We start from the raw sequence: 26574 nt of genomic DNA, 5'->3' as shown, positions 1-26574 counted from the left end.
GTTGAGTTCCAGGTAAAATGGTTGGCCTGCAATAGGGCCATATTGTGCAAAAAAAACCCCACATATTTTTAGGTGTTAGACTCACACTTAGGCAAGCAGCTCACTCCTGAAGGGCATCTTGGAAACCGTAACAGGTCACAGGAGCAGCAAGGGCACGAGCTTGCCGTAGGCCCTCCAGCATGTCTGGTCAGTGAGTAGAGGGGCAGGTGAAATGGCCCAAATGACTTAACTTGGTTTTCCTTCTTCCTTGTCTTTTCTTTTTTTAACTTTTTCAGAAAAATATACCATTGGGTTTGCCTAAGTGAAATGTGTGTATGATGCCAAATCTCTGTATCTGCCTTCCCGAGCCAGCACACCTTTATGCTGAATTGTAATACCCTGATCCTACTTTGTCTTTTTTGCTAGATTGTAAGCTCTGTGAGAGCAGAGACCACGTGTGGGTTATTCATGGGGGTTCTCCGGTCTTAGAACATGTCTGACACCTGGCAGGTCGTCCAGAAACATGTGGTGACAAATGTATAAATGCCTCAGCTGCAGAAACAGCTCCAGTTTCTGAGGCCCTCCAGTTTCTGAGGTCCTATTACAGGCTAGTCCTTGTTTTGTTGCCTTGTACACACAATACTTGATGTTCATGTGTTATTTTCCGTGTTAGCCTGTAAGCTCCTAATGAGCAGGTGTCTTCATATTGTTATCTCTGTGTCCTCCCGCCATGCCACTTCAGAGCAAGTAGTACTTACAAAGTGCTTGGTAAATGAGTGAATTGTGGTAACAGCCAGCTCTGGCTCCTTTGTCTGCAAGCTGGTTGAATTCTAGCTGAGACTACCAGATTCAAAAAGAGGAAGATTATTCAGAAAGGCATAAAGTGTACTTGTATAAGGAACAAAACCTTATTAATTAGATCTCCATAAAATTCAAATTTTCATCATCTGGCCATATCTGAGCTGAAGCTTACCTGTTAGAGAATCATGTAGGGTATTTTTTAGAAAGCATTCATCTGCCCCAGGAGAGCAGAAAAGGAAGCTGGCAGGTAGATGAGAGGCCCCCAAGAAGGGTTGCTGAGCCAGGTCTTAGGTGGGTCCTGTCTGAGAGGAAAGTGACGTCAGTCGAAAGAAGGTAAAGAGAAACCCATTTTTGGGCAGCAGCTCTTCTTCCACCTCTCATTTGAGGCTTTCTGAAAGTTGTGCTGAAATGCTAGCGGGCAGTTTGGATTCACAGTAACAGCAGAATGTGGCCTCACAGATCAATACATTGCTGCACAAATAAATTTGGTGTATAAGTAGTTGCTTTTAAACTTTATATAACAGGAAGCAAATGAGAAATTAAACCATTTTTTTCCTTTAAGAACTAAAAGTACAGACTTTTTGATAATTTTGAGAATATCACACTTGCCTCAAAGCAGATTGTTATTACATAATCTGACCACAAAAATCCAGAACTTTTCTTACATGTTTATTAAATAAATCTTAGAAGAAAAAGATATGGTAGCGTTTTTTAAAAATGACATTCTATGAACATTCGACAGGACTCTGATATTCCTGGGAACAATTAGGGAAATGCTGGCTCAAAAGCCCATTTCGGATTGTGAGCACTGAAGTGGGACTTTGCTGTGCTATAAATAAAACTCTAGCGTATGGGTGGTGTTAACCTGCCAAAATCAATAACCTGCCGTAGGCTTCTTACCTGCTTTTGTTTGATCAATTCTAGAGCCCCTCTTTGCATGCCCAGATTCTTCAGTAGCTGAAACTTTGTGTTCTCTCCAGTTGTCTGTCACCCTCATGCCAGGCTGGTATAGGTTAGTGAAGGCAGGAGGTCCATACCATTGGCAGGAGAGGAGACATGTGCTTTCTGTTCCTTCCTGGGGTTTTGTGTGTTTAATGGTGTGAAGCATCCCCTCTTGTCATTGGCAAGGATTACTCAGAAGGCCTATGAGCAGGAGGCAGCACTTTTAGCTCAAGTAAAGTGTCTTTTGGGGAGGGTCAAATAGAGTGCCTGAGGCTGGCCCTGAAGCCCTGGGGACTCATTTTGTCTCCCATACAAAGTGGAAAAGACTGAACAAATCCCTTTATCTCTCTGGATCTCAGTTTCTCTGTCTTTCAGATGAAGGGCTCAACTGGGATGGGCTCCAGGTTTCCTTCAGATGCTAATGTGAGTTCTCTGATCTTTGCTATACTTTTCCAAAGACCATTAGGAACCTAAGGTGAACAGGAAGGAGTTAGGGGGCCAAGCCCCTTGGACCCTTGGTCTATAAACCAGCCCCTCAGGGAGAACCAAGAGGATCCTCTCCCATGCTCCCTCCCTACTAAGCCCACCTTCCCCAAAACACACACACACACACACACATACACGCGCGCGCGCACACACATCATTCGGTGTTTTATTTGCTTTTTTTTAGGAGGTAGTCCACTGTATTAGCTTGGGCTGCCATAACAAAATACCATAGACTGAGTGGCTGAAACAATTGAAATTTATTTTCTCACAGCCTAGAGGCTGAAAGGCCAAGATCAGGATGCTAGCATAGTCAGGTTCTGGTGAGGTCTCTCTTCTCGGCTTGTAGGCAGGCATCTTATGGTCTCCTCCTCGCATGGCCTTTCCTTGGTACGTGCACATGGAGGGAGAGGTCTCATCCTTTTCTAAGGCCACTGAGCTTATTGATTAAGGCCCTACCGTTATGGCCTTATTTATCTCCTTTAGGATCTTTAGGTTCTATCTCCAAGGCTTCAACAGGAATTTGGCAGCCGGGAGGTGGGTGGTACACAACTTAGTCTGTGACACCCAGTAATGCAGAAAACTCAGTATTATGTTTGCGAAATGAGTTCTCTGCTTTTAACAGCTCACGAACTGGGAGGGCTTTAGACCTATGGGTGTGAGGTTAGTATGGTTGTAGTGGTGCAGAGTCCTTGCTCTGGAGGAGATGTACCGGTCTTGAGTTCCAACTCTGCCACTTACTAGCCAAATGGCCTTGGGCAAGTTACTTAACCTCTCTCTGATCCAGCATCCTCATCTGGGAAATCAGGATAACCAAGTAGGGTGGCTGCTAGGATAAGAGGAGAGCTTTGCATGGAAGGCCCTTGGCATTGAGTCTGGTACTCCCTCCTTAGCGCTCAAGCGGTAGTGATTGCTACTGCCGTTCAGACTTCCCCTCGCTCCCCTTTGCCAGCTCTGTCCTCCACTGCAGTCCTGTCTCAGTAAGTCCTCACTCTTCCAGATTCCCTCTTTCCAGCTTCCCAGGACTCCAAAGACCATGGGTAGTTAGAAATCTGCACCTAGAGGCTGTGAGGCAGGACTGTGGGAACTGCCCCGCATCCACTGGTGAGTGCAGACATCAAGAGCTTTTGACTCACTTGAGACAGAGCAGTTAGTCCTTTTACCTCATGTTAAACAGGTCTTCTCTGTCCTCTTAACTTTTAAGAGTTTATTTTGGGGGCGCCTGGGTGGCTCAGTTGGTTAAGCATCCAACTTCAGCTTAGGTCATGATCTCACGGTTCGTGGGTTAGAGCCCCGCATCAGGCTCTGTGCTGACAGCAAGCTTGGAGCCTGGAGCCTGCTTCAGATTTTGTATTTCCTCTCTCTCTGACCCTCCCCTGCTCACGCTGTCTCTCTCTCTCTCTCTCAGAAATAAATAAAACATTAAAAAAAAGTTAATTTTGAAATTTCAAAATTGCAGAAAAGTTTTGGAGGTATGACAAAAAATATTTTGCCATATCATTCATTCTTTCCCTCCTTCCCTCTGTCTTCCTGCCTCCCACATTCCCTCCACCCACAGTTCCCCACCTCTAAAGCATGAACTATTCTGGAATTATTTGCATACATCCTGTCCCTTTACCCCTAAATATTTTACTATACATTTCCTAAGAATATGGATAATCTCTCATATGACCATGATATAGTTATCAAACTTGGGAAATTTGTAATTTTACCTGATCAGTACAGTAGTATCTAATCTTTGGTTCATGTTTCAGTTTTGCCAATTACCCCAATAATGTTTCTTAAAGCATTTTTGTTTCCTGCTCTGGGAGCCAGTCCAGGATCACACTGCATTTTGTGTCCTCTCCTTAGTCTCCTTTAACCTGGATCAATTTCTTAACCCTTTTCTTATGATATTGATGTTTTTGAAGAGTTCAGTACAGTTACATTGTGGAATATCCCTCAGGTTGGCTCCTTAACGTTTGTCTAAAGCCTGTATGAGGCTGTGTGAGCGGAAGCATTGTACAACACAGTCTGGTTCTTTCCTTGGTTTGTATGTGTGGTTTGTATGTGTGGGGACAGCAGTTGCTGTTGACGGGCCTGAAGGACCTCTGTGTGCTTATGATTAGGGGTCTGCCATGCTGACACCGGCAAGCTTGGATACATATGTCTTCGAGGGATGCAGAATCAGTCCGCATTCTCGAAGTCTCCAAAGATGCAGAAATGGCCCTGCGCCCTGTCCACTTCCTCTGGTCATCACCTTGGCTTGGCCTCCTGAGGTGGCCTGAAGTTTATACTACTGACATGAAGTCCTGCTCTCAGAATCTTGAGCAAGCTGCAGTCCTGGGTTCTAGCCTGTCCTTACTGCTGATCTGCTCTGTGGCCTGGGGCTACTCTCTGGAGTAGGGGGACAGTCACTGAGCCCTGGAGTGGTAGGAAGATGGGCCAGGCCTCTGACCTGTGACAAGGTAAAGGCAATCTGGATGGTTTTCATTGTGACCTGGCAGGCAGACAGGCAGAGCATCAGACCTGGCACTTCGGGTTTTTTGTTGTTGTTTCTTTTCTTTTTTCTTTTCTTTTTTCTTTTCTTTTTCCTTTTCTTTTCCTTTCCTTTCCTTTCCTTTCCTTTCCTTTCCTTTCCTTTCCTTTCCTTTCCTTTCCTTTCCTTTCCTTTCCTTTCCTTTCCTTTCCTTTCCTTTTCTTTTCTCTTTTCTTTTCTTTTTTCTCTTTCCTCTCTCTCTCTCTCTCTCTCTCTCTTCCTCCCTCCCTCCCTCCCTCCCTTCCTTTCCTTTCTTTTTTAGCAGGCCAAATGATGAAGACCTTGTAATCTCTGTTCAAGCAACCATATACCACCAGGGAACTATTATCTTAACTGTAGGTACTTTGTCAGACCAAAGCAGACAATGGAAAAATTTTCAGTGTCATTGATCTCCACAGGACTTTGGCCAAGTAAGCTTTCAATGTGAGAAACAAAATAAAATTGATTTTCATCTGTATAGTCATTAAGCCAGCACGCTGGTCTGCTTTGTTTTAACACTTAGAGTAGCATCACAGCGCTCTCCCTGGGGTTGCAAACATGTGAGAGACAGAATCTCCTGCCTTTCTGAATGTAACTTAATTACAATTAAGTAAAATTAAAAAGTTAGTTCCTCAGTTGCACTAGCAACATTTCAAGGGCTCAGTAGCCACATGGGGCTCTTGACTGCTGTGTTGGACTATGCAGATCTAGAACCTCATAGTTCTGCCAGACAGCATGCCCTGCACTTCCAACACTCTGGGAAGTAGGGGTACAGGAGACACTTCATTCGGTGACAGACATGCTCACACATGGAAAAGTGACAATTTGTGAAGTTAGCTTTTAAATACGGCTGCAGACTATTGGCAGTGTATTCTTTGGGGTGCTGGATTGGATCAGAGGTATGCTAGAAAGATTTATGGAATTTTATCTCTTCTGTTGCTTTGGTACCTCAGAGCTCTTTTATTTAATTAATTATTTATGTATTTATATAAAGTTTCTTTATTTTGAGAGAGACAAACAGTGTGAGTAGGGGAGGGGCAGAGAAAGGAGAGAGAGAGAGATAGAGAGAGAGAATCCTAAGCAGGCTCTGCACCATCAGTACACGGCTTGATGTGGGGCTCAAAGTCACGAAACCACAGGATCATGACCTGAGCCGAAACTGAGTTGGATGCTTAACTGACTGACCCAGGCCCCCTGCCTCAGAGCTCTTTTAAATGAGTTCCCAGACTATGGCATTATAGCCAGGTTTTAAAGAGAACGTAGCCAAAGCTGAATTCACCGAGGCAGTGTTTTCAGTCAGTGCACTGGGTCTTTCCACTTACCAGGCCTTCCACAGCCTCCGAGCCTTAAATGCGGGAGCCCAGTGCAAGAGCCCAGTTTCTAGCTGTGGGGTCGCTTCCAGTGGGAAGGGGACGTCATTCTCACTGCTGAGGCAAACCACCAGGGACTATGGGCTGGGTGTTGGGCTGAGGTATCTGGTGGTAGTGGTAGGTGCTAGGGCAGGGGAGGGGACTGGGACTCTCACGCACATGAATGGTAAACAATGGCTGTGTTAATAATACTCCTGCACTCAAACATCTGCCGAGGAGGACATCCAGAACTATGTTCCCAGGCTAAACCTCGGCTCACCGTTCACAGAAGTGTGCATGATGGAGCAGAGCTGATGAATTTCTCTAAGCTTCCAGGACCCAGCCCACAACTGCTGAGGAAGCCACACAGCTAGCTGTGTATGAGTAGGAACGTCTGTGTCTACTTGAAAGTGCCTGTCTGCTTGTGGGTCCTGGCTTCTGTGTCTCTGACCCCGCCTTCTGGCCACCTAAACTGAGGAGGGGAAGCTGAACAGGCTGAGGTCCATGCTGCCGTCTGCCTGTGCTCCAGCTAGGATGTGGCTCTTCCACACTCTTCTCTACATGACCAGTAAGTCAGCCTCACCCCCCTGCCCCGAGGGACTGCTGTGCCCTCAGCACAGCCTCTGTGTCCTCAGCACAGCCTCTGTGTCTAAATGGGGCTCACTCAGAGCCAGAAATCAGAAAAAGTGGGGAATCCCTCAGGGAGGTGCTTGCTGGTTAGATCTGAGCCTTGCACAGAAGGGCTTCTGAGGCTATTGGCAGTGCCAACAGCCTGTGGCTTCAGACTCCAGAGCTCTGCGACCCTCTGCCACCAGAGCTCTGTTCCTCCTCCAGCCAGCCTCCCCTCCCCACCCTGGGCTTTCTCTCTACAGCACCCATTCCAGGCAAGTCCCTGGGTCTGTGCGAGCTTGTTCTTAGAGTATGGAGGTTGATAACATCCATCCTGCCCAGTAGAGCATCACAGACTGGGGTTCAGCCACGGAGGGTGAGGGCCCTGTGAGAAGGTGAGCACTGAGGAGAGACTGGGGGAGCATGTGTCTGTGTGGTAGAAGGTGAATGTACTGGGGGAGCCTGCTTCCTGTTTCCGAGTTAGGGCCAGTATGAGAACCTGTGTGTGGGCAGAGGGGGCCATTTCCATTTCCCCCAGCTCGGGGGTCCCATTTCTAGGAGACCATGGAAACTACTTGGGGCAAGCCAAGCCATGAGCCGGCAACTGCCCAGATGGCCTCAGGGTTGAGATTGAGCATGGTCAGCGAGCCCCTGGAGGCTGCTCAGATCTAGCCAGGGTGGTCCAGCCTAGTGATGTGGACAAGCTTCCCCAGGGGTCTCCTGCATTGGCCACAAGCTTGACAGAAGAATGAGATGGACATCAGGTAGATACAGTTTATGCTCTTGGGAGCCTGAGTTCTCCCTGAAGGATGGGCAGGGGCGAGCCAGTGAGTACAAGGCAGTGTCTGAGAAAGCTGAATTCATTGTTGGAGGGAACTCAAAATTAGTGTCTACCCTGGGGCCGGGTCACCAGGAGGCAGGCCTAACATGCAGAGCACGGGCAAAGCATACATTTTTGGATACATTTTAATATTTGATACTCAAAGTAGACATTATGAAAAAGTCAAAACTTTGTTGAACTTCCTTTTCCCTGTTTTACAGTTTAGACTTCTCTTTATTTTTAATCACATACAGTGTATGGAGAAAGTCTCACATATTTTATGGCTTATGGCTTTGATGCCCTATCACCAGTATGTCTGGAAAAGATGCTTAGACTAGACTCTGGTCCACCCCTTCCCAGGATGGAGGAGTGACTGGGTCCCAGAGAGGTGCACTGAGTGTCCAGGGTTACAGGCAAATACCAATAGGAATGGGGCTCAAGCCCAGGCCTCTGCCCTGCCTCCCAAGCTCTAGAATACCCCATGGCCTGAGATGCCAACCCTGGCACCATGCTGGGCTCCTGCTAGTCTCTGTTTTCTGTGGCCTAAGGTATGACCAGCCATTGGCCCAGCACCTTTTTCAGCAATGTCAATCCAGTAGATTTTTATCAACCCCCTTCTGGGGACTAGACAGTCCCCAAGCTCATGGATAGCAGAGAGCAAGATTGAGCAGGCTTGCAATGAGATCACTGAGCCCTCAGCTTGGCTAAGCTAAGGAAAGGGTGTGAGAGCAAGGCTCCAGCAGCTCTAGTCCGAGTGGGAGAAATAAAACTGACTGTTCTGCTCCGAACTGTGAGGTGGGATGGAGGGATGGAGCAATCCTGAAGAGCTTCCTGGAGGAGGTGAGACTGGTGCTGAGTCTTAATGGCTGGGGAGTCTGAGAAAGTGACAGGGAGATGGGGGTAGAATGGGAGGGGCCCCTCAGACTATGACTCCAGGCCTAGGGCCCTGAATCCTATGTTTGGCTGGGCCCGTTTAGGCTGGAGCGATTCCAGACCATTCCTGGCCTGAGCCTGACCTTCCATCCGTCCCAAGCCACCCACAGTGGGGTCCACTTCTCATCTGTGGGAGCAGATGAGATAACATCAATTATCTAAGAGCTTTCTAGTCAGAAACAGGTCAAAGACACACTGTGATGCTGGAGCTGCCCATACCCACACCCCTACCCCGTCTCATCATGCTACCATGCAGCCTGCTGTCCCCAGTTTAGTTTTTATCCTTGGCTCATTCTGCGACCCCATCCACTTACTTCTCTCCCCTGGGTCACCTTACAAGGTGAAGAAGGAGCCAGAAGTCTAGGGCCTGCTGTGCTGTTGAACCAACTTCGGGCTGAGGCTTGTGGCCCTGCTGGGGCCCTTGGGGTGGTGAATGGGAAGATGTCAGACCTGGTTCTGCCCCGGGCACACCCCTATACCTGTGTGCAAGTATATGATGGAAAACCTTGGTTGTTAGGAATGGGGGACCATAATGTCCAATGTGGCCCTGAGGATGGAGGAGATCTCTACCAAGTAGAGACTGCTGGAGTGTGTGTGTGTGTGCGGGGGTGTTCTGTGTAGATGCAGAATGGATAAAGACAGGGAGTGTGAGGAGTCTCTTTAGTAAGATGCAGGGTGAGGCTTGAGTGGGAGCAGAAGGCTGTCTGCTCTGACATTGCCTGTCCTGCACCCCCCACGCCCAGCCAGAACACGCTAGGCCCTGGGGGTGAGGGTGTACTAATCCCTGCCCTGGGTCCCCTATGTGAAGAGAATGTGAACTGCATGCACACACACAGGAAACCTATAGCCCCAGCCAGTGGGTCCATCGTGGATTCCTCAGGTCTTGCGCATGGGGGATGGGAAAAGGGCATTCTGAGCAGAGGCTAAACATCTGTGAAGTGCAGTGTTTGTGGACAAGCCAGATGTGGACTGTGGGCCTTGCGGGAACCAGATGTCTCCAGCCTTGGCTGGGAAGTCAGCTTATAAGGTGTGTGTGGGGGGCATGTGGGCGGTCAGGCTGGAGAAGTCCAGGGTGGTGGTGGGGAGGGTGCAGGGCCAGAGTACCAGGCGGAGGGAGCTTGGGCCGCACCTGGAGGGGATGCAAAGCCACAGCAGATCCTGAGCAGGGTGGCAACAGTGAGACTTGCACATTGGAAGGTGGGGTCCTGGAGAAAGGGGGGACGGCGAGGCTCCTGTGTGAAAGCCTGCGTGGGTGGGTTGAAAGTGAGCTGCTCTGTGGGACAGGCACCTTGCAGGCGGCTCGGAGGCATAAGCTTCCCCCAAGGCCCTTCTGAGTTCTGAGCTGGGTATCAGGACACCTGACTCTAGTCCCAGTTATACAGCCAGCTCCTAGTATAAATTTGGGCAGACAATGCCCCCTGGGTCTCAGTTTGCTAAAGTGAGAATAGTGCTGGGAGACTGTGTATGTAAAACACCCAGTGTGTTGGGGAAAGATAGATGGTTGAGGGGGAGCCGATGCTGGCTGACAGGATGGAGGGAGGGGCTATTCTGACTCAGCAGGGCTATGTGGCTGGAGACAGCTTGGGGGAGGCAGCCTTGTGGGTGGTGTGGTGACAGACACTGGTTCTGCTGGGCTTTCGTGTCTCACACAAGAGGGGCTTGAGATGGAGGGCAAGGCTGTCACAGGGAGCATGACAGGCCCTCCCGTGTGGTTATAACTGACATCAGTGCCCACACTGAGCCTCTGGTGTGTCAGACTCTGGGCAGGCGTTGCCCTATTTGCTCTGCACAGCACAGCACAGCCCTCTATCACAGATGGGGAAACAGGTGAGCTGACAAGCCCAAGGTCCTTAAGTAACTGTGTGGCAAAGCAAGATTTGAACACAGGACTGTCTCCCTCTGGGACCCATGCTGTTTTTTGTGTTTCACTGGGAAAGAAAGGGGTCACTTGATCTAGGGACAGCCCGAGCAAAGGTCAAATATCAGGGCCCTGGAGGGAGCCTGCTCTTGCAAGGTGGCCTACAGCTGGCAGATTCCAGGCACCAGCCAGCTCTCAGGGCGGGTGCTGGTAGCTGGGAAAGCTAAGTGAACATGGTGATCCCCCCTCCACACATGTTCTCGTGCCGCTGTGCCTGCACAGGAGGCTGTCACTGACCTCATCACCAACTATCTAACCCAGAGCTCTGCCCAGGCTCAGTGAGCTGCTGGCACAGCTGGGAGCTGTGGCCAGCCTCTGGGGCCATTTGTGACACTCTTCTCTGTTTACCAACCCCTCAGTGCCTCTGGCTTTTACTAAAGGCTTTGGAATTAGGGAGATCTGGGTGCTAGACACAAGTATTCAATTTGCTGATGGGTCACAAGCAAATCATTCACCTTCTTTGAGCCTCAGCACCCAGTGGAAGACATTGTAGAAGAAATCAGGTGCTCCAGGAGGTTGGCTGCGATTTGTCTCTGTGCTCATCTCCTCCCCTTCCCCACCCCTCAGGGATTTTGCTGCAACATTCCTCAGTTGAAAGCAGCAAAAATGGGAACAGGGGTGGGGTGGAGAGCAGGAATCTCTGACCTACTCTGACAGGTCCAGGACACATCTTCTGGGCCTGGCCCTGTGCTGAACTGGGCTTTGTGGGTGGAGGGTGACTCAGATTAGGTCACATTTTGGGGGGAGACAGACTTGATCTTTGATCACAGATCACTCTGTCCTAGACAGGAGGGACTTAGTCAGAGCCGGAGAGAGACACTGCAGCATGCGGTGGGGGCTCGGGGACCAGTGAGTTACTCTGGTTGAGAATCTGGATTAGTGTCTGAGCAGGCCTCCAAAGATGGGGCAGAGGTGGGAGAGTGGTGAGATTGGCGGAGGTGATGCCGGGTAGAAGGAATTGCCTGTGCAAAGGCCCAGAGGTGGGAGGTATGGGGATGGTGTTCAGGGAGTGGGGTGTAGAGGAGCTTGAAGTGGCTGGAGAGAAGGCCTGGCAGAGGGGGCAGTGGGCTGGTCAGGGAGATGCCATAGATGCCCAGGTGAGGAGTCTGGACTTAACTCAGGGGTTTTAAACCATGTCTATCAGTTACACAGTAAAACGGGAGAGAAAGCCTCCTGATCACTCCTTGCAAGAAGAAACTGGTAGTTCTTACTTTTTTAAATTCTGTCCTAGTCAGTTTGCTTACCCTAGCCTGGCTGACCAAGGAACACAGGGCTTGGCATAAAATGAGCCAAGGACCCTGAGTCCAATCCTCCTGTATTCCTGAAGAACAGTGCTCCCTGTTCCCCAACTAGGGTCTTGATCTAGAACCTTGAGGGTCCATGGGTTGGCTACAGAGGTGTCTATGAACCCTGTTCACTCATCCAGCACCTACTCGGTATAGGCCACCATACTAGGCCCTAGGATGACATGATGAGTGAGGCTGCCACACTGTCTCTGCCCTCAGAGGGGCTCACTGGTGGTGGGGGAGAGAGTCACAGGCAATAAATAAACAAGGAGATAAGCAGGGGAGTTTCAGTTTGTGAGCAAAGGCTTGCAGGGGTGCAGAGGGCTCAGATATGGGTCTGGAGGTCAGGAAAGCCTCTTGGAGGGGTTGAATGGTGAAGATCAGGAAGAAGGCAGGAGATCGCCTCAGAGCTGAGCAGTTAGGGCAGAGGTAAGACTTGGACATGGATATACTTGGATGAGTGGGGAGGGCTCTGATGCTCTCCTCCAATTCTCAAAGTGGTCCACGGCCCCCAGACACGGAACCCCTTATGGTCTGGTTATGTTTTCTGCGCTGTACTTTGGGTGATGGCAGGAGGGACATGAGTAACAGCTGCGGGTACCTTGGGTGGAGGTTTGTTCGTTCACTGCTGCTGCTGCTGTTGTTTTTTTAACCCTACTGGTTTTTTTTTCCTTTCCTCAGGGAAATTTTTTTTTCTGCTTCACCAGAATAATTTTCCCCCCGATTTTGTGGACACTGAATAATATAACTTATCATTTTCATCCTTATATTGGCTTCAAGAAAGTTTATTCATTTATGCAGATATTCACCAAATCATTTTATGAGGCACCCACTGTGTGCTTGCACTGTGTTCAGAACCCAAAGTGGGTCACACCATAGAAACTGCTAGTACTTGCTGATACAGAGATTAGCTGTTAGCCTCCTTCCTGATTTAATTGTGCCCTTCCATGTTCATCCCACTTTTATGTCATTTTCCTTCCTTTTTAAAAAATTTTTAGCCTGCCTCTTTATTTTAAAATAAGTTTTATCTTAATGTATTACATATTTTTATGAATTGCCACAAATCATTCTGGGCAAGGCTGAGGTATAAAGGGGACATAATAAAGTGCAGATGTCTGCTTTGTGCAGGCTCAGGGAGAGGGTCTGGGAATAGAGAGATGAGAGCTCAAACACTGCCTTCTCACATTGTGCCACCTCCTTGAGCCTCTGGAAGGTGAGTTTTGAACAAAATTTGAAGTGTGTACAAAAGCAGAGGAAATAATAGTGACAAACTCAATATACCCATCACCTAGATACACTGTTATCAAGATTTGCCACACTTGCTGCAGTAGTTCATCCCGTTTGGTTTCCTTTAAAGTTGTGCTGCTCAAACTTTGGTGTGGTGACCAGCAGCGTGGCATCACTTAGGATCTTGTTAGATGAGGCTCTCAGTCCCGCTCCTGAGCTACTGAATCAGAATCTGGATTTTAATAAGAAACTTGAGTGATTCACTAGCAGTTTAACGTTTCAGAAACATTATTTTAAGGCAAACTCGAAACATTGGGTCATTTCACCCCTAAATATTTCAGTGCAGGTTTCTGAGGTGTGTGGTTATTTTCTCACATAGCCACAATGGTTTTCTTTATCATCTAACAAAGTTAAAAATGATTTTTAGGTGTCATCTAATGCCCAGCCCATATTCAAATCTTCCTGTCTCAGTTTATCTTTTTATTAACAATAAGTTTGTTTGAGTCAAGATTCAAACAAGGTCTGCATTATATTTGGTTGTCATGCCTCTCTTAGTCTAGAGTGGCCCCCTGGCCAATTTTTTGGTTTGTGTGTCTTTTTCAAGTCTTTCCTTTACTGCAGATCTTGGTCACTTGTCTTGTAGAACAGCTTCATTCAGAGTTTGTGTGTTTCCTCTTTTTGGTGCAATTTGTCCTTCTATCTCCTGAATTTCCCAAAACCTGGATGTTGGTGCCAATGACTTCATTAAATTCAGGTTTACCTGTTTTGGCAAGCACACTCTAAAACCACGTGGGGATTTTGACATTCTTTCTGGATTTATCTCACTCCCCCTTTTTGTTTCTTTTGCCAAAGTATTTTAAAGACTTGTTATTCAAAATGAGGTCTGAGGGCCAGCAATGTGGGCGTCACTTGGGAGCTTGTTAGAAACACAGTCTAGGGCTCCTATAATCTTCCTATGGTGTCACACTCAGAGGGACATATGTCTGAGGACCCGGTATTCTTGGGGAGGTTAAGATTGAGTAGTGGCTCAGGTGGTGTCAGGCTAATTATAAAGTTTTCTATCAAACTTTCTTCTAGTAGTTTCATCCATTGTGGTCATGGCCTGATTTAATTATTGTATAATGGCTTGCCAAATTGTGTTTTTATGATTCTATTATTCTGCCCACATCAACTAGAACTATTTGGTGATCTTGAAATTCAATGCATAGAGGAAAAAAAAGAAAACTACTTAATATTTTCCTTTTAGTAAACAATTTTTAGAGTAAAGGGATGGTGGTGCCTTCATTAACTTATGATGCTAACCAATGCAGTTTTAAAATTTATTATTTTTTTCTCTCTGAAATATTACCATTAACATATAGAATTTTATATATTCATTGTGTTTCAGAAACTTGCAATTATTTTTTAATGTAAACTTTTTTTGAATTACCCAATAAAATGGACAAATTCAGGTCAGTGAATTTTCAAATTAAGCCAAATCCATGCCACTAATACCCATTTCAAGAAACGATTATGACTAACAGCATAGAAATTCCCTTTATCACTCCCTCCAGTCATTTGTTACCTTAACCCCAAGGGTAACCACTCTCTTAACTTCTAATAGCATAGATCAGTTTGCCTGTTTTAAACTTTGTATAACTAAAATTATACAATATAGTCTGTTTTGTTCCTAGTCTTTCACCCAACACTGTGTTTATGAAATCCAGCCACCTTGTTGTAGGTTATTTTCACTGCTATACAGTATTGCATTGGTGACTATTCAGTTTATCCTTCCTACTGTTGAGGGATATTTGGGTTGTTGCAGTTTGGAGTTATGAATAGTGAGGCTTGAACATTTTTATACATCTCTTTTTGTGGACATATAAACACACTTCTGCTGGTTATATGCCTAAGAATAAAATTGCTGAGTCATAAATTGTACATATGCTCAACTTTAGTTGATACTCCCAAATGGTTTCCTAAAGGAGTTGTACTGACTTATATAGTCTTACCTGTAGTATTTGAGAGTTCTAGTTGCTCCCAATCATTGTCAACACTTGATTTTTTTTTTCTTTCATTTTAGCCATTCTGGTAGTTGTATAGTGGTATTGTATGGTGGTTCTAACTGGCCTTTCTCTGATGTCTATTGAGTGCCTTCTCGTTTGATTACTATCCACTGGATAATCTCTTGTGAAATGTCTTCTTTCTGTTAGTTTACATGCCTTTTTCTTATTGATCTGTAGGAATTGTATACATATTCTGATAATCTTTTCTCAGATATTTGTGTTGCAAATATCTCCTCTCACTGTGTGTCTTGCCTCTTTATTCCCTTAATGGTAAGTTAAGTTTAATCAAGGTCTGTTTATCAGTTCTTTCCTTTACATTAGTGTGTTTTGTGTCCTGTTAAAAAAATATTTGTCTACCCCAGAGTCCCTTGTTTTCCCTTAAAAACTTTATGTTTAATTTTTCATATTTAGATATACAGTCTATCTAACTCTACAATTCAACCCATCAAGAACTTTTGTGTGTGTGTGATGGTGTGAGAATACTTAAGATTAAAAAAAGATTACTTTTTTTCAGTATTGATATCCAAGTGACCCAGCATCTTTATTTAAAAGATCATTCTTTCCTCACTGTTCTTCAATGTCACCTTTGTCATAAAACAGGTGATCATATGTGTTTGGATCCTCTGTTCCACCACTGGTCTATGTGTCTGTCTTGTGCTAGTATAATTCTGTCTTGACTATAACTGTAATGTCTTGATAAATAATAGTGTAATGTTACTAAGTCCCATATGTTTGTTATTCTCCCTTAAGAGTACCAGACTATTCTTGCCCTCTGCAATGTCATATAAATTTTTTTTTTAATATATTTTATTTATTTCTAGGAGAGAGAGAGAGACAGCGTGAGCAGGGGAGGGTCAGAGAGAGAGGGAGTTACAGACTGAAACAGGCTCCAGGCTCTGAGCTGGCAGTCATCACAGAGCCCGACGCGGGGCCCGAACCCACGAACCGCGAGATCATGACCTAAGCGAAAGTCGGACGCTTAACCGACTAAGCCACCCAGGCGCCCCCCCCCTTTTTTTTTTTAAATGTTTTTTATTTATTTCTAGGAGAGAGAGAGTCATATAAAATTTTTAAATTGGCTTATTAACATGGCTCCCACAGTAATTTGCTGGTGTTTTGATTAGGATTCTTTTGAAACTATAGATCAATATAGTGATAACTGACAACATTACCTTCATGGACATGATCTACTCCTCCATGTATTTATAATTTTTTTTTTCTGTTTTTATTTACTTCTGAGAGAGAGACACACACACACACACACACAGCATGAGCAAGGGAGGGTCAGAGAGAGAGGGAGATACAGAATCTGAAGCAGGCTCCAGGCTCTGAGCTAGCTGTTAGCACAGTGCCCGATGAAGGGCTCGAACTCACGGACCGTGAAATCATGACCTGAGCTGAAGTCTGGTGCTTAACCAACTGAACCACCTGGTGCACCACCTCCATGTATTTATATCTTTAATCTCTCTTAATCTTTTATAGTTTTCAACATGGAGGTTTTACATATCTTTAATTAGACTTCTTTTTAAGCACTTGGTATTTTTGTCTTTTGTTAATGGCATCTTTAAAAATTGTTCACTCTTTATTTGATCATTGATGGTATATAGAAGTACCGTGGTTCTTTGTATATTGCCTCTGTATCCAGTAACCTTGCTAAAGGCTTTTGTTAATTCTCAGTGTTTGTCTGTGGATCTGTTGGATTTCTCAATCTACTTAATCATTTCATCTGCAAATAGTGACAGTTTTATTCTTTCCTTTTTAATCTTTATGCCCCATATTTTTTTTTTCCTTTTCTCACTGATCTAAGTCTCCAATAAAATATTGAATAAAAGTGGTGATGAGAGTGGTCATCCCTATCTCAATTCTGATTTTAGGGAAAGATTTTAATAACACACCAAATAAGAATGATGTTTACTGAGGGTTTTTGTGGATCTTCTTGATCAGATTAGAGAAATCCCTTCTATTCTTTTTTTTTTTAATGTTTTATTTATTTCTAGGAGAGAGAGAGAGAGACAGCATGAGCAGGGGAGGGTCAGAGAGAGAGGGAGTGACAGACTCTGAAACAGGCTCCAGGCTCTGAGCTGGCAGTCAGCACAGAGCCCGACGCGGGGCTCAAACCCACGAACCATGAGATCATGACCTAAGCGAAAGTCGGACGCTTAACCGACTAAGCCACCCAGGTGCCCCGAGAAATCCCTTCTATTCTGATTACTATCATTTTTTTTTTTTATCACAAAGCAGTATTGGATTTTATCAATTGCCTTTTTCCTGTATCTACCATAATGATCATATGATATTTTCTTCCTCCCCATTAATGTGATAAATAAATCAATTATTATCAAATGTCAAACAACCCTTGTGTTCCTGAAAAAGCTCCACTTGATTGTGGTGTATTATGCTTTTTATATGTCACCAGGTTTGATTTGCTAATATTTGTTTATGATTCCTACATCTGTGTTCAAGAGAGATCGTCATTGTCCTTCCTTGTACTGCTCCTGTCAGACTTTTCCTGATTTTTGTTTGTTTGTTTTTTAAGTCTTTGCTCTTGTCTGGTTTTAATAACAATGTTAGGGTACCTGGGTAGCTCAGTTGGTTGTGTCCGAGTCTTGATTTTGGCTCAGGTCATGATCTCACAGTTTGCAGGATTGAGCCCCATGTCAGGCTCTGCACTGATAGTGCAGAGTCTGCTTGGGATTCTCTCTCCCTCTCTGTTCTCCCACTCAAAATAAATAAATAAACTTAAAGAAATTGTTTTTTTTTTTTTTTAATGTTTTATTTATTTCTAGGAGAGAGAGAGAGAGAGAGCGTGAGCAGGGGAGGGTCAGAGAGAGAGGGAGTGACAGACTCTGAAACAGGCTCCAGGCTCTGAGCTGGCAGTCAGCACAGAGCCCGACGCAGGGCTCGAACTCACAAACCACGAGATCATGACCTAAGCGAAAGTCGGACGCTTAACCGACTAGGCCACCAAGGTGCCCCTAAAGAAATTGTTTTTACATTTACTTCTTTTTGAGAGACAGAAAGAGACACAGCACAAGTGGGGGAGGGGCAGAGAGAGAGGGAGACAGAATACAAAGCAGGTTCCAGGCTCTGAGCTGTCAGCACAGAGCCCAACATGGGGGTCAAACCACAAACCGTGAGATCATGGCCTGAGCCAAGTCAGATGCTTAGCTGACTGAGCCACCCAGGTGCCCCTAAGTAAATGAACTTTTAAAAAATATATCAATGTTATTCTGGCCCTGTAAAATGGTTGGAAAGTGTTCCCTCAATTCTGTTCTTTGGGATAGTTTGTGTAAGATTGGTATTTCTTCTTCAAATGTTTGGAAGAGTTCACAGTGAAGCCATCTGGGTTGGAATTCTTCCTAGGGTTTTTTTTTTTTTTTTACTGTTTTATTTATTTTTGAGAGAGAGATAGAGACAGCGTGAGCAGAGGAGGGTCAGAGAGAGAGGGAGACACAGAATCCGAAGACAGGCTCCAGGCTCTGAGCTAACTGTCAGCACAGAGCCCAATGTAGGGCTTGAACCCACGAACCATGAGATCATGACCTGAGCTGAAGTCAGACGCTTAGCCAACTGAGCCACCCAGGCACCCCTCTAAGGTGTTTAATAATGGTTTTAATTTCTTTGACACAAGATTATTCAGCTTGCATTTATTTCATCATTTGTGATAAATCTTTATTTCAAGGAATTTGCCTATTTCAACAGAATTCTGAAGTAAAGTGGTATACGGTTGTATATACTGTCCTCATTATTTCTGTCTTAGGGTCTATTCTGATGGCCTGTTTTTCATTAATATTGGTAACTTGTGTGTTCTCTCTTTTTTTTCTTGACAATGTTGCTAAGGGTTTATCAGTTTTATTAAGCTTTTAAAAAATGTTTGTTTGTTTGTTTATTTATTTATTTATTTATTTCTGAGAGAGAGAGAGAGAGACAGTGTGAGCAGGGAAGGGTCAGAGAGAGAGGGAGGTATAGAATCTGAAACAGTTTCCAGGCTCTGAGCTGGCTGTCAACACAGAGCCCTACACGGGGCTCGAACCCATGAACCGTGGGATCATGACCTGAGCTGAAGTCAGATGCTTAACTTCCACCCAGGCACCCCTAAGTTTTTTTAAAACCAAACTAGCTTTGTTGATTTTCTCTACAACAAAGTTGTAGTAAGTTAGTGTTTTGTTTCATTGATACATATCATATCTTTATTCCTGTACTTTCTTTGTGTTTGATTTGCTATTCTTTTACCTTTTTGAGGTGGAAACTTAGATAATTGATTTTAGCTTTTCTCCTTTTTTAACATTTGCACTTAAGGCTGGACATTTCCTCTAAGCACTGCTTTAACTGTTTCCCACAGGTTTTGATTTGTCATATCTTAATTATCATTAAAAAATTTCCATGGTGATTTCATTTTTGACTTATGTAGACAAGTATTGCTTGATTTCTGAGAAGTTCAAGTTTTTATAGTTTTCTTTTTGTTATTGGCTTCTGGTTTAATTCCACTGTAGTCAGAGAACATATTCTGGATTATTTCAATCCCTTGAAATTTATTGAGGCTTGCTTTTTTACCTTGCATATATATTTGATTTGGTAAATGTTTCATGTGCATTTGAAAAAATGTTTACTTTGCCATTGTTACGTACGGAGTTCTGTAGTCAATTGTGTTGTTCCAATCTTCTATATCATTATTGATCCTTTGATGTGCTTTTGTAGCTTAGATGAAAGATTTGTTAAAGCATTAAAGTCTCCCATTTTGGTTGTGGATTTTTGTACTTTTCTTTTAAATTCAGACAATTTTTTATATATTTTGAAGTGATGTTAGTGACATACAGATTTCAAATTTGTATCTTCTTGGTGAATGAAGAACAACATATTTATATGTATATATTTCCTTCTCTTCCTTACATAAAAGTCTGTAAAGTTTTCCTTTGATTTTGTTTTTAAAACCTGTGCTGCTAAGTGAAAAGTCATTAATTGGAAAAACTAAATTTCCATCAATTTCAATGGAAAAACTGTGGTTCATTCCATCTAGCCCAATACCCAAACAGTTTTTACTGATGGAAAAATTTATTAATTGGCCAATAAAACAAGTTTATACTAAAAGATTAATTTGAATATAAAATATAACTTACATATACAACTTATTGTAATAATGATATATTATCCTCATTAAGAGGAAATGAAGACTTAATGATGGGTAGTGGAGGAAAATTGTGAGGGAGTCATTGAGAAGGTACATTTCTCATTCACCATTTCTTCACTGTTTCTTCTTTGGGGTACTTGTGGTTATCTTGCATTCAAACTACCTTTAAAAATAAAGTTATAGCACATTGAGCACACTGAGCCTAGTGGCTCAGTCGGTTAAGCATCCAACTTCGGCTTAGGTCATGATCTCGCGGTTAGTGAATTCAAGCCCCGTGTTGGGGTCTGTGCTGATAGCTCAGAGCCTGGAATCTGCTTCGGATTCTGTGTCTCCGTCTCTCTCTCTCTCAAAAATTAATAAACGTTAAAAAATTCTACAAATAAAGTTATAGCACAGAACAAATACACTGAGGGCAAAATAAATGCTAAACCTGAAAGCACTTCAAAATACATGGCATAGTTTGTGCATTTTAACAGACTGCAGAATCACAGACGCTGCTAGCCCTGCAGCCCTCTCAGCTGGCTTGTATTTGCCAAACAAGACATTTTGAGTTTATCTAAACAAGGCAAGCAGTTCACATTTGTTTACTATGATATTGTGGGGCTAAAAACTGCTTTATTAAGTAAATTAGTGAGTATGTTTTTGCCTGAATGTGTGATGTCAGAACATCATTCCTAATAGCATATTTATGTGGTATATTTAGGAATTGAAAGGTCATTATACCATCATAAAAAAAAGAATGTTTCCCAAAAAGCTTTTTTTCCCCAAAGGCTTTTTGCCATAGCTCTTTTCAAGAGCTTTATGGCAAAGATCTGTTCATTGAACAGTAATTGAACAGAAAAGTTCTGTGCACTGAACTGAACTTTGCCCTTTTTCTCTGTAAATATACATTAGCTTTTTTATGGGGGAGTGGCATAGCCAGACCATACTTTGAAAAATTCGCTCTGGCAGTTGGTACGGAGAGGATGTATCCAGAGGGGCAAGTCTTGGAAGAGCAAAGTCGGGAGACTAATGAACATATCCACGGAGGAGACAATGAGCTCAGAAGGGCAGAACCAAGTCCCAACTGAGGTCCAAATGCATATGGAAATTCTGAGAATGATAAAGGTGGTACTGCGAATCTATGGGGATGAGATGAGCCACTGAAGAAAAAATGTTGAGACATTTCAATTGTGGGGAGAAAAAGTAAAAGCTGAATCCGTCTTTCACTCCATACACAAAAATAGAGTGCAGATGGATCAGATTCAAGTGTAAGAAGTGAAACAAAAAACCCCCAAAATATAGAGGAAAACATGAGTGAACTTAAAAAAAAAATCTCTGCATGGGGAAGCATGACCTAAAACCCAAGAGTCATAAAGGAAAGATAACTTGATTATGTACAAATTATAGATGTGGGAAAAGATATGCATGTCAAGTAGCTAAGTGTGAAGCATTATCTTTAACACATTGGTGATTTCTTTTTGGATTCAAAAACCTCTTGCAAATTAATAAGAAAGCAATACTTCATACACATGGATACTGTATATGCGTAGGCAGTAAATGACTTAAAATAAGAGCCTTGACCTCTCTCATAATTAAAGAAGATATTTTGGAACAAAATGATAAGATACTCTTTCAAAACAAGGATGGTCTGCACACAGCTCAAGCAGTGCTGTGAGGAAACAAGCTTCTCCTAGTGTGTTGTTGTGGTGTGAATTGGCACAGCCTCTGGAGTTGGGAGCAATCTGTCAATACCTGTTTTCCCCCAAAACTTTTTAGTGAAAAACTTCAAGTATACAGAAAAGTTGAAATAACTATACAGTAGAAAACTATATACCACACTTAGATGTTACAGTTGTCAGCATTTTGTTATATTTGCAGTATCACACACACATATCTATATATCCATCTACCCATCCATCAATCCATCTTACATTTTGATGCATTTCAAAGTAAATTGCGGAGATTGGTACACTTCATCCCTAAATGTCTCAGTGTACATATCAACTAGAGGTCAGTGTTTGTTTTTGGTTCTTTTTTGAGGGAAAATTTATATTCGGTGAAAGGCACAAGTTTTAAGTTGACCATTCAGTGTGCTTTTGACAAATGCACACACCTTTGTCATCCAAATTCTTATCAAGACCTAGGGTGTTTCCATCTGCCTACACAGTTTCTTCCTGTCCCTTCCCAGTGAGGCCACATCCCTTTACCCCTAGGAAATATTTTTTTTACTATAGATTAGTTTTCTTGGTTCTAGAACATCATGTGAATGGAATTATACGGTACTCTTTTACATAAAGTCTCTTTCACTCAGCATGATTTTTGTTAGTCACCCTTCTTGCTGTGTGTGTCAGTTGCCCATTTCTGTTTACTCCTGAGTAGTTTTCCATTGTATGAATATACCAGTTAGTTTATCCCTTCCCCAGTTGGTGGACATGTGGGTTGTTTCCACTTGGGAACTATTACAAGTAAAGCTTCTGTAAACATACTTGTACATGTTAGAGGGTGTGTTTTCTCTTGGGTCACTTGATGGGGCATCATAGACAGAATGTGTGTATATCCTAGCCCTGGGGCTCATAGTCTATGGTATAAGACACTGTCATGAGTCTATGCTATCTGACAGATACAGAAAGTGTGCAGTGGGAGTTGTGAGAAGGTGGGAAGTACTTTTAGAGGAGAACCAGGGAAGGCTTCCTGGAGGAGGGGGCTTGGTGCTGACATAGGAGGAGGATCTGGGGACCTGGGTCAAGCATGCCTACATTCCTGTCCTATTCCCATAGGTTAAAGGTCCTGGGGAGTCTCTTTTTTCTCATCTATAAAATGAGGGTGATGATACCACAAGATGTGACAGAATGATGGTAGTCAAAGGCCCAGCCATGGCTTCAACAGGCATCTCTCTCTCTCTTTTTTTTTATGTTTTATTTTTTTCTTTGAGAGAGAGAGAGACAGCGTGAGCAGGGGAGGGTCAGAGAGAGAGGGAGTCACAGACTGAAACAGGCTCCAGGCTCCGAGCTGGCAGTCAGCACAGAGCCCGACGCGGGGCTCGAACCCACGAACCGCGAGATCATGACCTAAGCGCAAGTCAGACGTTTAACCGACTAAGCCACCCAGGCGCCCCATCAACAAGCATCTCTTAAATGTCCCTCTGTTCTCCACAGGCCTTGTTCCTCTGGTGGCCTTCAATGTGGACATGGCCCGGACCTGGGTGACTCCTGAGGGAGGCACACCCTATGTGCTCAACTCCCTTCTGCACCAAGATTCCAGCACCAACCAGACCTGGTGAGCAGGGCCCGGCAGATGGGAGGCATCACTGAGGGGGCTGCTGGGGAGCCTGAAAAAGCACCAAAAGAGGCCTTGGCACCCCCTCCCCTGGTTTGGAGACAACCTCCCTTTCCTTACAGAAGGGTGTGCAGGAGAGAGGCTGGGAGCACCAGGCCAAACCTGGCCTTCTTCGCTGCTGGGGGTGAGGGAATGACCTCAAAACTAGTTTAAAATAAACTTTATTAAGACTCTTTTATCCCTTATGGAAGTAACACATGCTCAGTATATAAACTTCGGACAGTGACAAAAATATCAAAGAAAACATGGAAAATACGAGGCAGCAGGGAATGTGGTTAAGAGGCAGGCTGTGAATCTTGTAGTCAGGGGTCAGTGACAGCTTTTCTCTCTAGTTGTAGCAAGGTGTTCAGCCCGTAGCCTCAGTTTCTTATCTCTACAATGGTGGTAGAGATTTCTCTACCTCACAGGGTTGTTGCAAAGACTGTTTGAAGTAATCCACATCAAGGTTTAGCACAGTTTCTGGCTGAAATCAAGCTCACTAAACATTGCTTTATGTTTTTAAAAATCTCATCTATACGTACCCATTAGATAAGCCACCAGTTTTAAACGTGACAACAGTCTACTGGTGAGGATGTGGGGACTTGTGGGACTATAAATTGATATAACCAACTCGGAGAACAGTTTTACCATATCTGGTAATGTTCAAGTCGTCTCTGACCCAGCTGTTCCACTCCCAGACACTAACCTTAGAGATACGAACAGGCACATGTAAAGGTACTTATTGCAGCATTTCTTGGAAAAGGGAAAGACTGGAAATGTTCCTCACTAGGAAAATGGAAGAAATAAGTGATGAATCATACACAATGCAATATTAGAAGTAGGTCAAATGAATGAAATGAGCTTAGTGGTTATTAACTTGAATCAATCCTGAAACATAAGGTAAAAAAGGCAAATTGTAGAATTATATATACCGTGGTCATTTCCTCAGCAAATTTTTGTATGGAGTACCTACTGTGTGCCAAGCCCTAAAGAGGCTCCAAAGGCTCACAGCAGGGAGCAAAATAGACAACAATTCTTTGGCTCCAGGAGATAGACAATAAGCAAGCAAGCAAAATATGCATTATATCAGCTGGTGATAGTGGTGATATGCTAATGTAGAAGCATGTCTTTAGTTTTTTTTCCCTTATTGTCACCAAAATAACTTTTAGAGCTGCTTTGTTTTGAAGCCAGGATCCAGTCAAGGTTCCTGTGTCACGTATTGTTGTGTCTCTTTATTCTTTTTTAATCTAGAGCAATTTTTACTTTCCTTTCTGTTCATCGTGGTTGTATGGCTTTCTCTGTGCTTGCTCTGTGACCCAGCTGTACTGGTGCCCTGACCCCAAGCCAGTCCCTTCCCCCTCCCTGCTTGCTTTGCTTCTAGTCATGGGTCAAGGGTCTCCTTCTTACCCAGCACGGATGAGCCCAGCATCCAGATGGGCTTAGGGGCAGACCAGGTGAGGAGCTCGAGGTTTCTGGGTGAGCAGGGCTCCCCACATTCCTGATTTGTGCAGAGTAGGAGCTCTGTTTGGTGGAGGATGGGTGGGCAGTAGCAGCTCCTGAGGCAACCTTATGGCCCTGCAGCTTTGACCATGACCCGGCCAAGCAGGCTTGGGCCCCTTACTGGATTATGGTTTCCTCATTGTAGAGTGAAGAGGCTGGTGACCATGCAAATGGTGATGGCAGGGCCAGTTTGTTCGTTTGTTTGTTCATTCAGCAAGTATTTATGGAACAGCCACTCAATGCCAGGCAAAGTGTGAGGAGCCAATAGTGAAACAGGCGCAGTCCCTGCCCCATGGAACTCCATGGCTCATGAAGGAGACAGACGAGGTAGGCAGTGACAAGAGGAGTGATGGCTGCTCTGGTCCAGGACACTTTGGAGACATAGAGGCAGGTGTACCCTCCAGTCACTGGGTGTGCATCAACACTGGGACGAAGGGGATGAGTAGGAATTAGTGTGAGAAGGCAGGAGAGGGGGATAGCGCAGCTGAGAGCAGTGTGGTCAGAAGGCCAGAAACCTGCCTGAGCAAAGTCAAGGAACAGAAGATGTCAGGTGGTTGAAGCTGAATGTCATGAGGAGGAGGTTGGGAGAAGTGGATAGTGCCTGGTTACCCAGGCATCAAGGGTTTGAGGAGCCAGAAAGGTTTGAAGCAGGGAGGGGAGAGGAGAAGTTTGTTGTTAACAAGTTTTTGGCTGCAGGAAGATGAATTGGTGTTTGTTGTCATTTGTTTTGGTGAAATTTTATGGACATTTGCCACACAGAAAAATGCACCCATCATGAGCCTGTAGCACAGTGAATGCTGGCCAAGTGAACCACCTATGTAAGTAGCATCCAGATGAAGGAGCAGAGCATTAGCAACCTCACCTAATCCCGCTCTAGCCTGGTGCTCCCTTCCAGGCACATCCCCTGCCAAGAATTAACCAGCGCTCTGACCTCCATTTCCCTGGATTAGTTTTGCCTGTTCTTGAACTTGTAAATGAGGCATACCATATGTGGTCTTTTTATGTCAGACCTCAATATACGGTCTGTGAATTTTGAATGTGGTATTGCCTGAGACAGTGATACTTATTTTCATTGCTAGAGTTTTCCATCATGTGAACAGAGCTGATGATGGGCATTTGGGCTGTTTCCTTGGACAGATTTTGCTGCTATGAACTTTATTTTGAGGTGCAAGGGTACTTCCTTTTATCGGGCATAATATGCATTGGGCCAACATCCATTTTTCCGACCTTGCAGTGCATGAGCATTCTGGCTGCTCCATATGCTCGTGAGGGCCAGGTGTCAGTCTCAATTACCTGTGACCATCTTTTGCCCAGTCCCCTCCCACCAGTACCTCAGCAGGGCCCTGCCTCTCAGAAGCCATGCTGAGAGGACATGGTGGACGAGAGGAGCTTGAAGCTCCTGGAGCAGGAGGCTCTGAGACCACCTTGGGTGCAAGAGGAGCCTAGCTGGGCTCATGAAAACCTCCCTGAACATCTGCTGAAGAGAGGGCTCATGGGAGGATGTGGTGGGAGGCACTTCTTGGTTCCTGCCACAAATGGTGAAGCCCAAGACTATAGGCGTGCCATGCAGGGCAGGAAATGCACCTCTGGCTGCCCCAGGGCCACAGAAAGAGGAACAGGCTGGTCCCCTGTGAGAGGGCGGTGTGTACCTCTCACTCCCTTGTCCTGTTTCTCTATAAAATATAGCAGCCACGGCTCACTGCATCATGGGTTTGGTTGCTATAGGGTGAGATGAGTGGAACAGAAAGAAGACCTTCCAC

At 44.5% G+C, this 26574-nt stretch overlaps 1 protein-coding gene across 1 annotated transcript in view; it reads left to right on the top strand.

Annotated features, from left to right (window-relative positions):
• The window catches only part of ITGAE (integrin subunit alpha E), a 76111-nt gene that overhangs the window by 3812 nt on the left and 45725 nt on the right, over positions 1-26574 (top strand). Inside the window, 1 exon segment of the mRNA XM_039223030.1 lies at positions 23155-23275. Coding sequence (XP_039078961.1) covers positions 23155-23275 — 121 coding nt within the window.

The sequence above is a fragment of the Hyaena hyaena genome, unplaced genomic scaffold (assembly GCF_003009895.1).
Source record: "Hyaena hyaena isolate Hyena2069 unplaced genomic scaffold, ASM300989v1 scaffold_1241, whole genome shotgun sequence".
In the NCBI taxonomy this organism is placed as follows: domain Eukaryota; kingdom Metazoa; phylum Chordata; class Mammalia; order Carnivora; family Hyaenidae; genus Hyaena; species Hyaena hyaena.
Note: the sequence above shows the minus strand (reverse complement) of the source record. Positions and strands in the feature narration are given on the sequence as shown.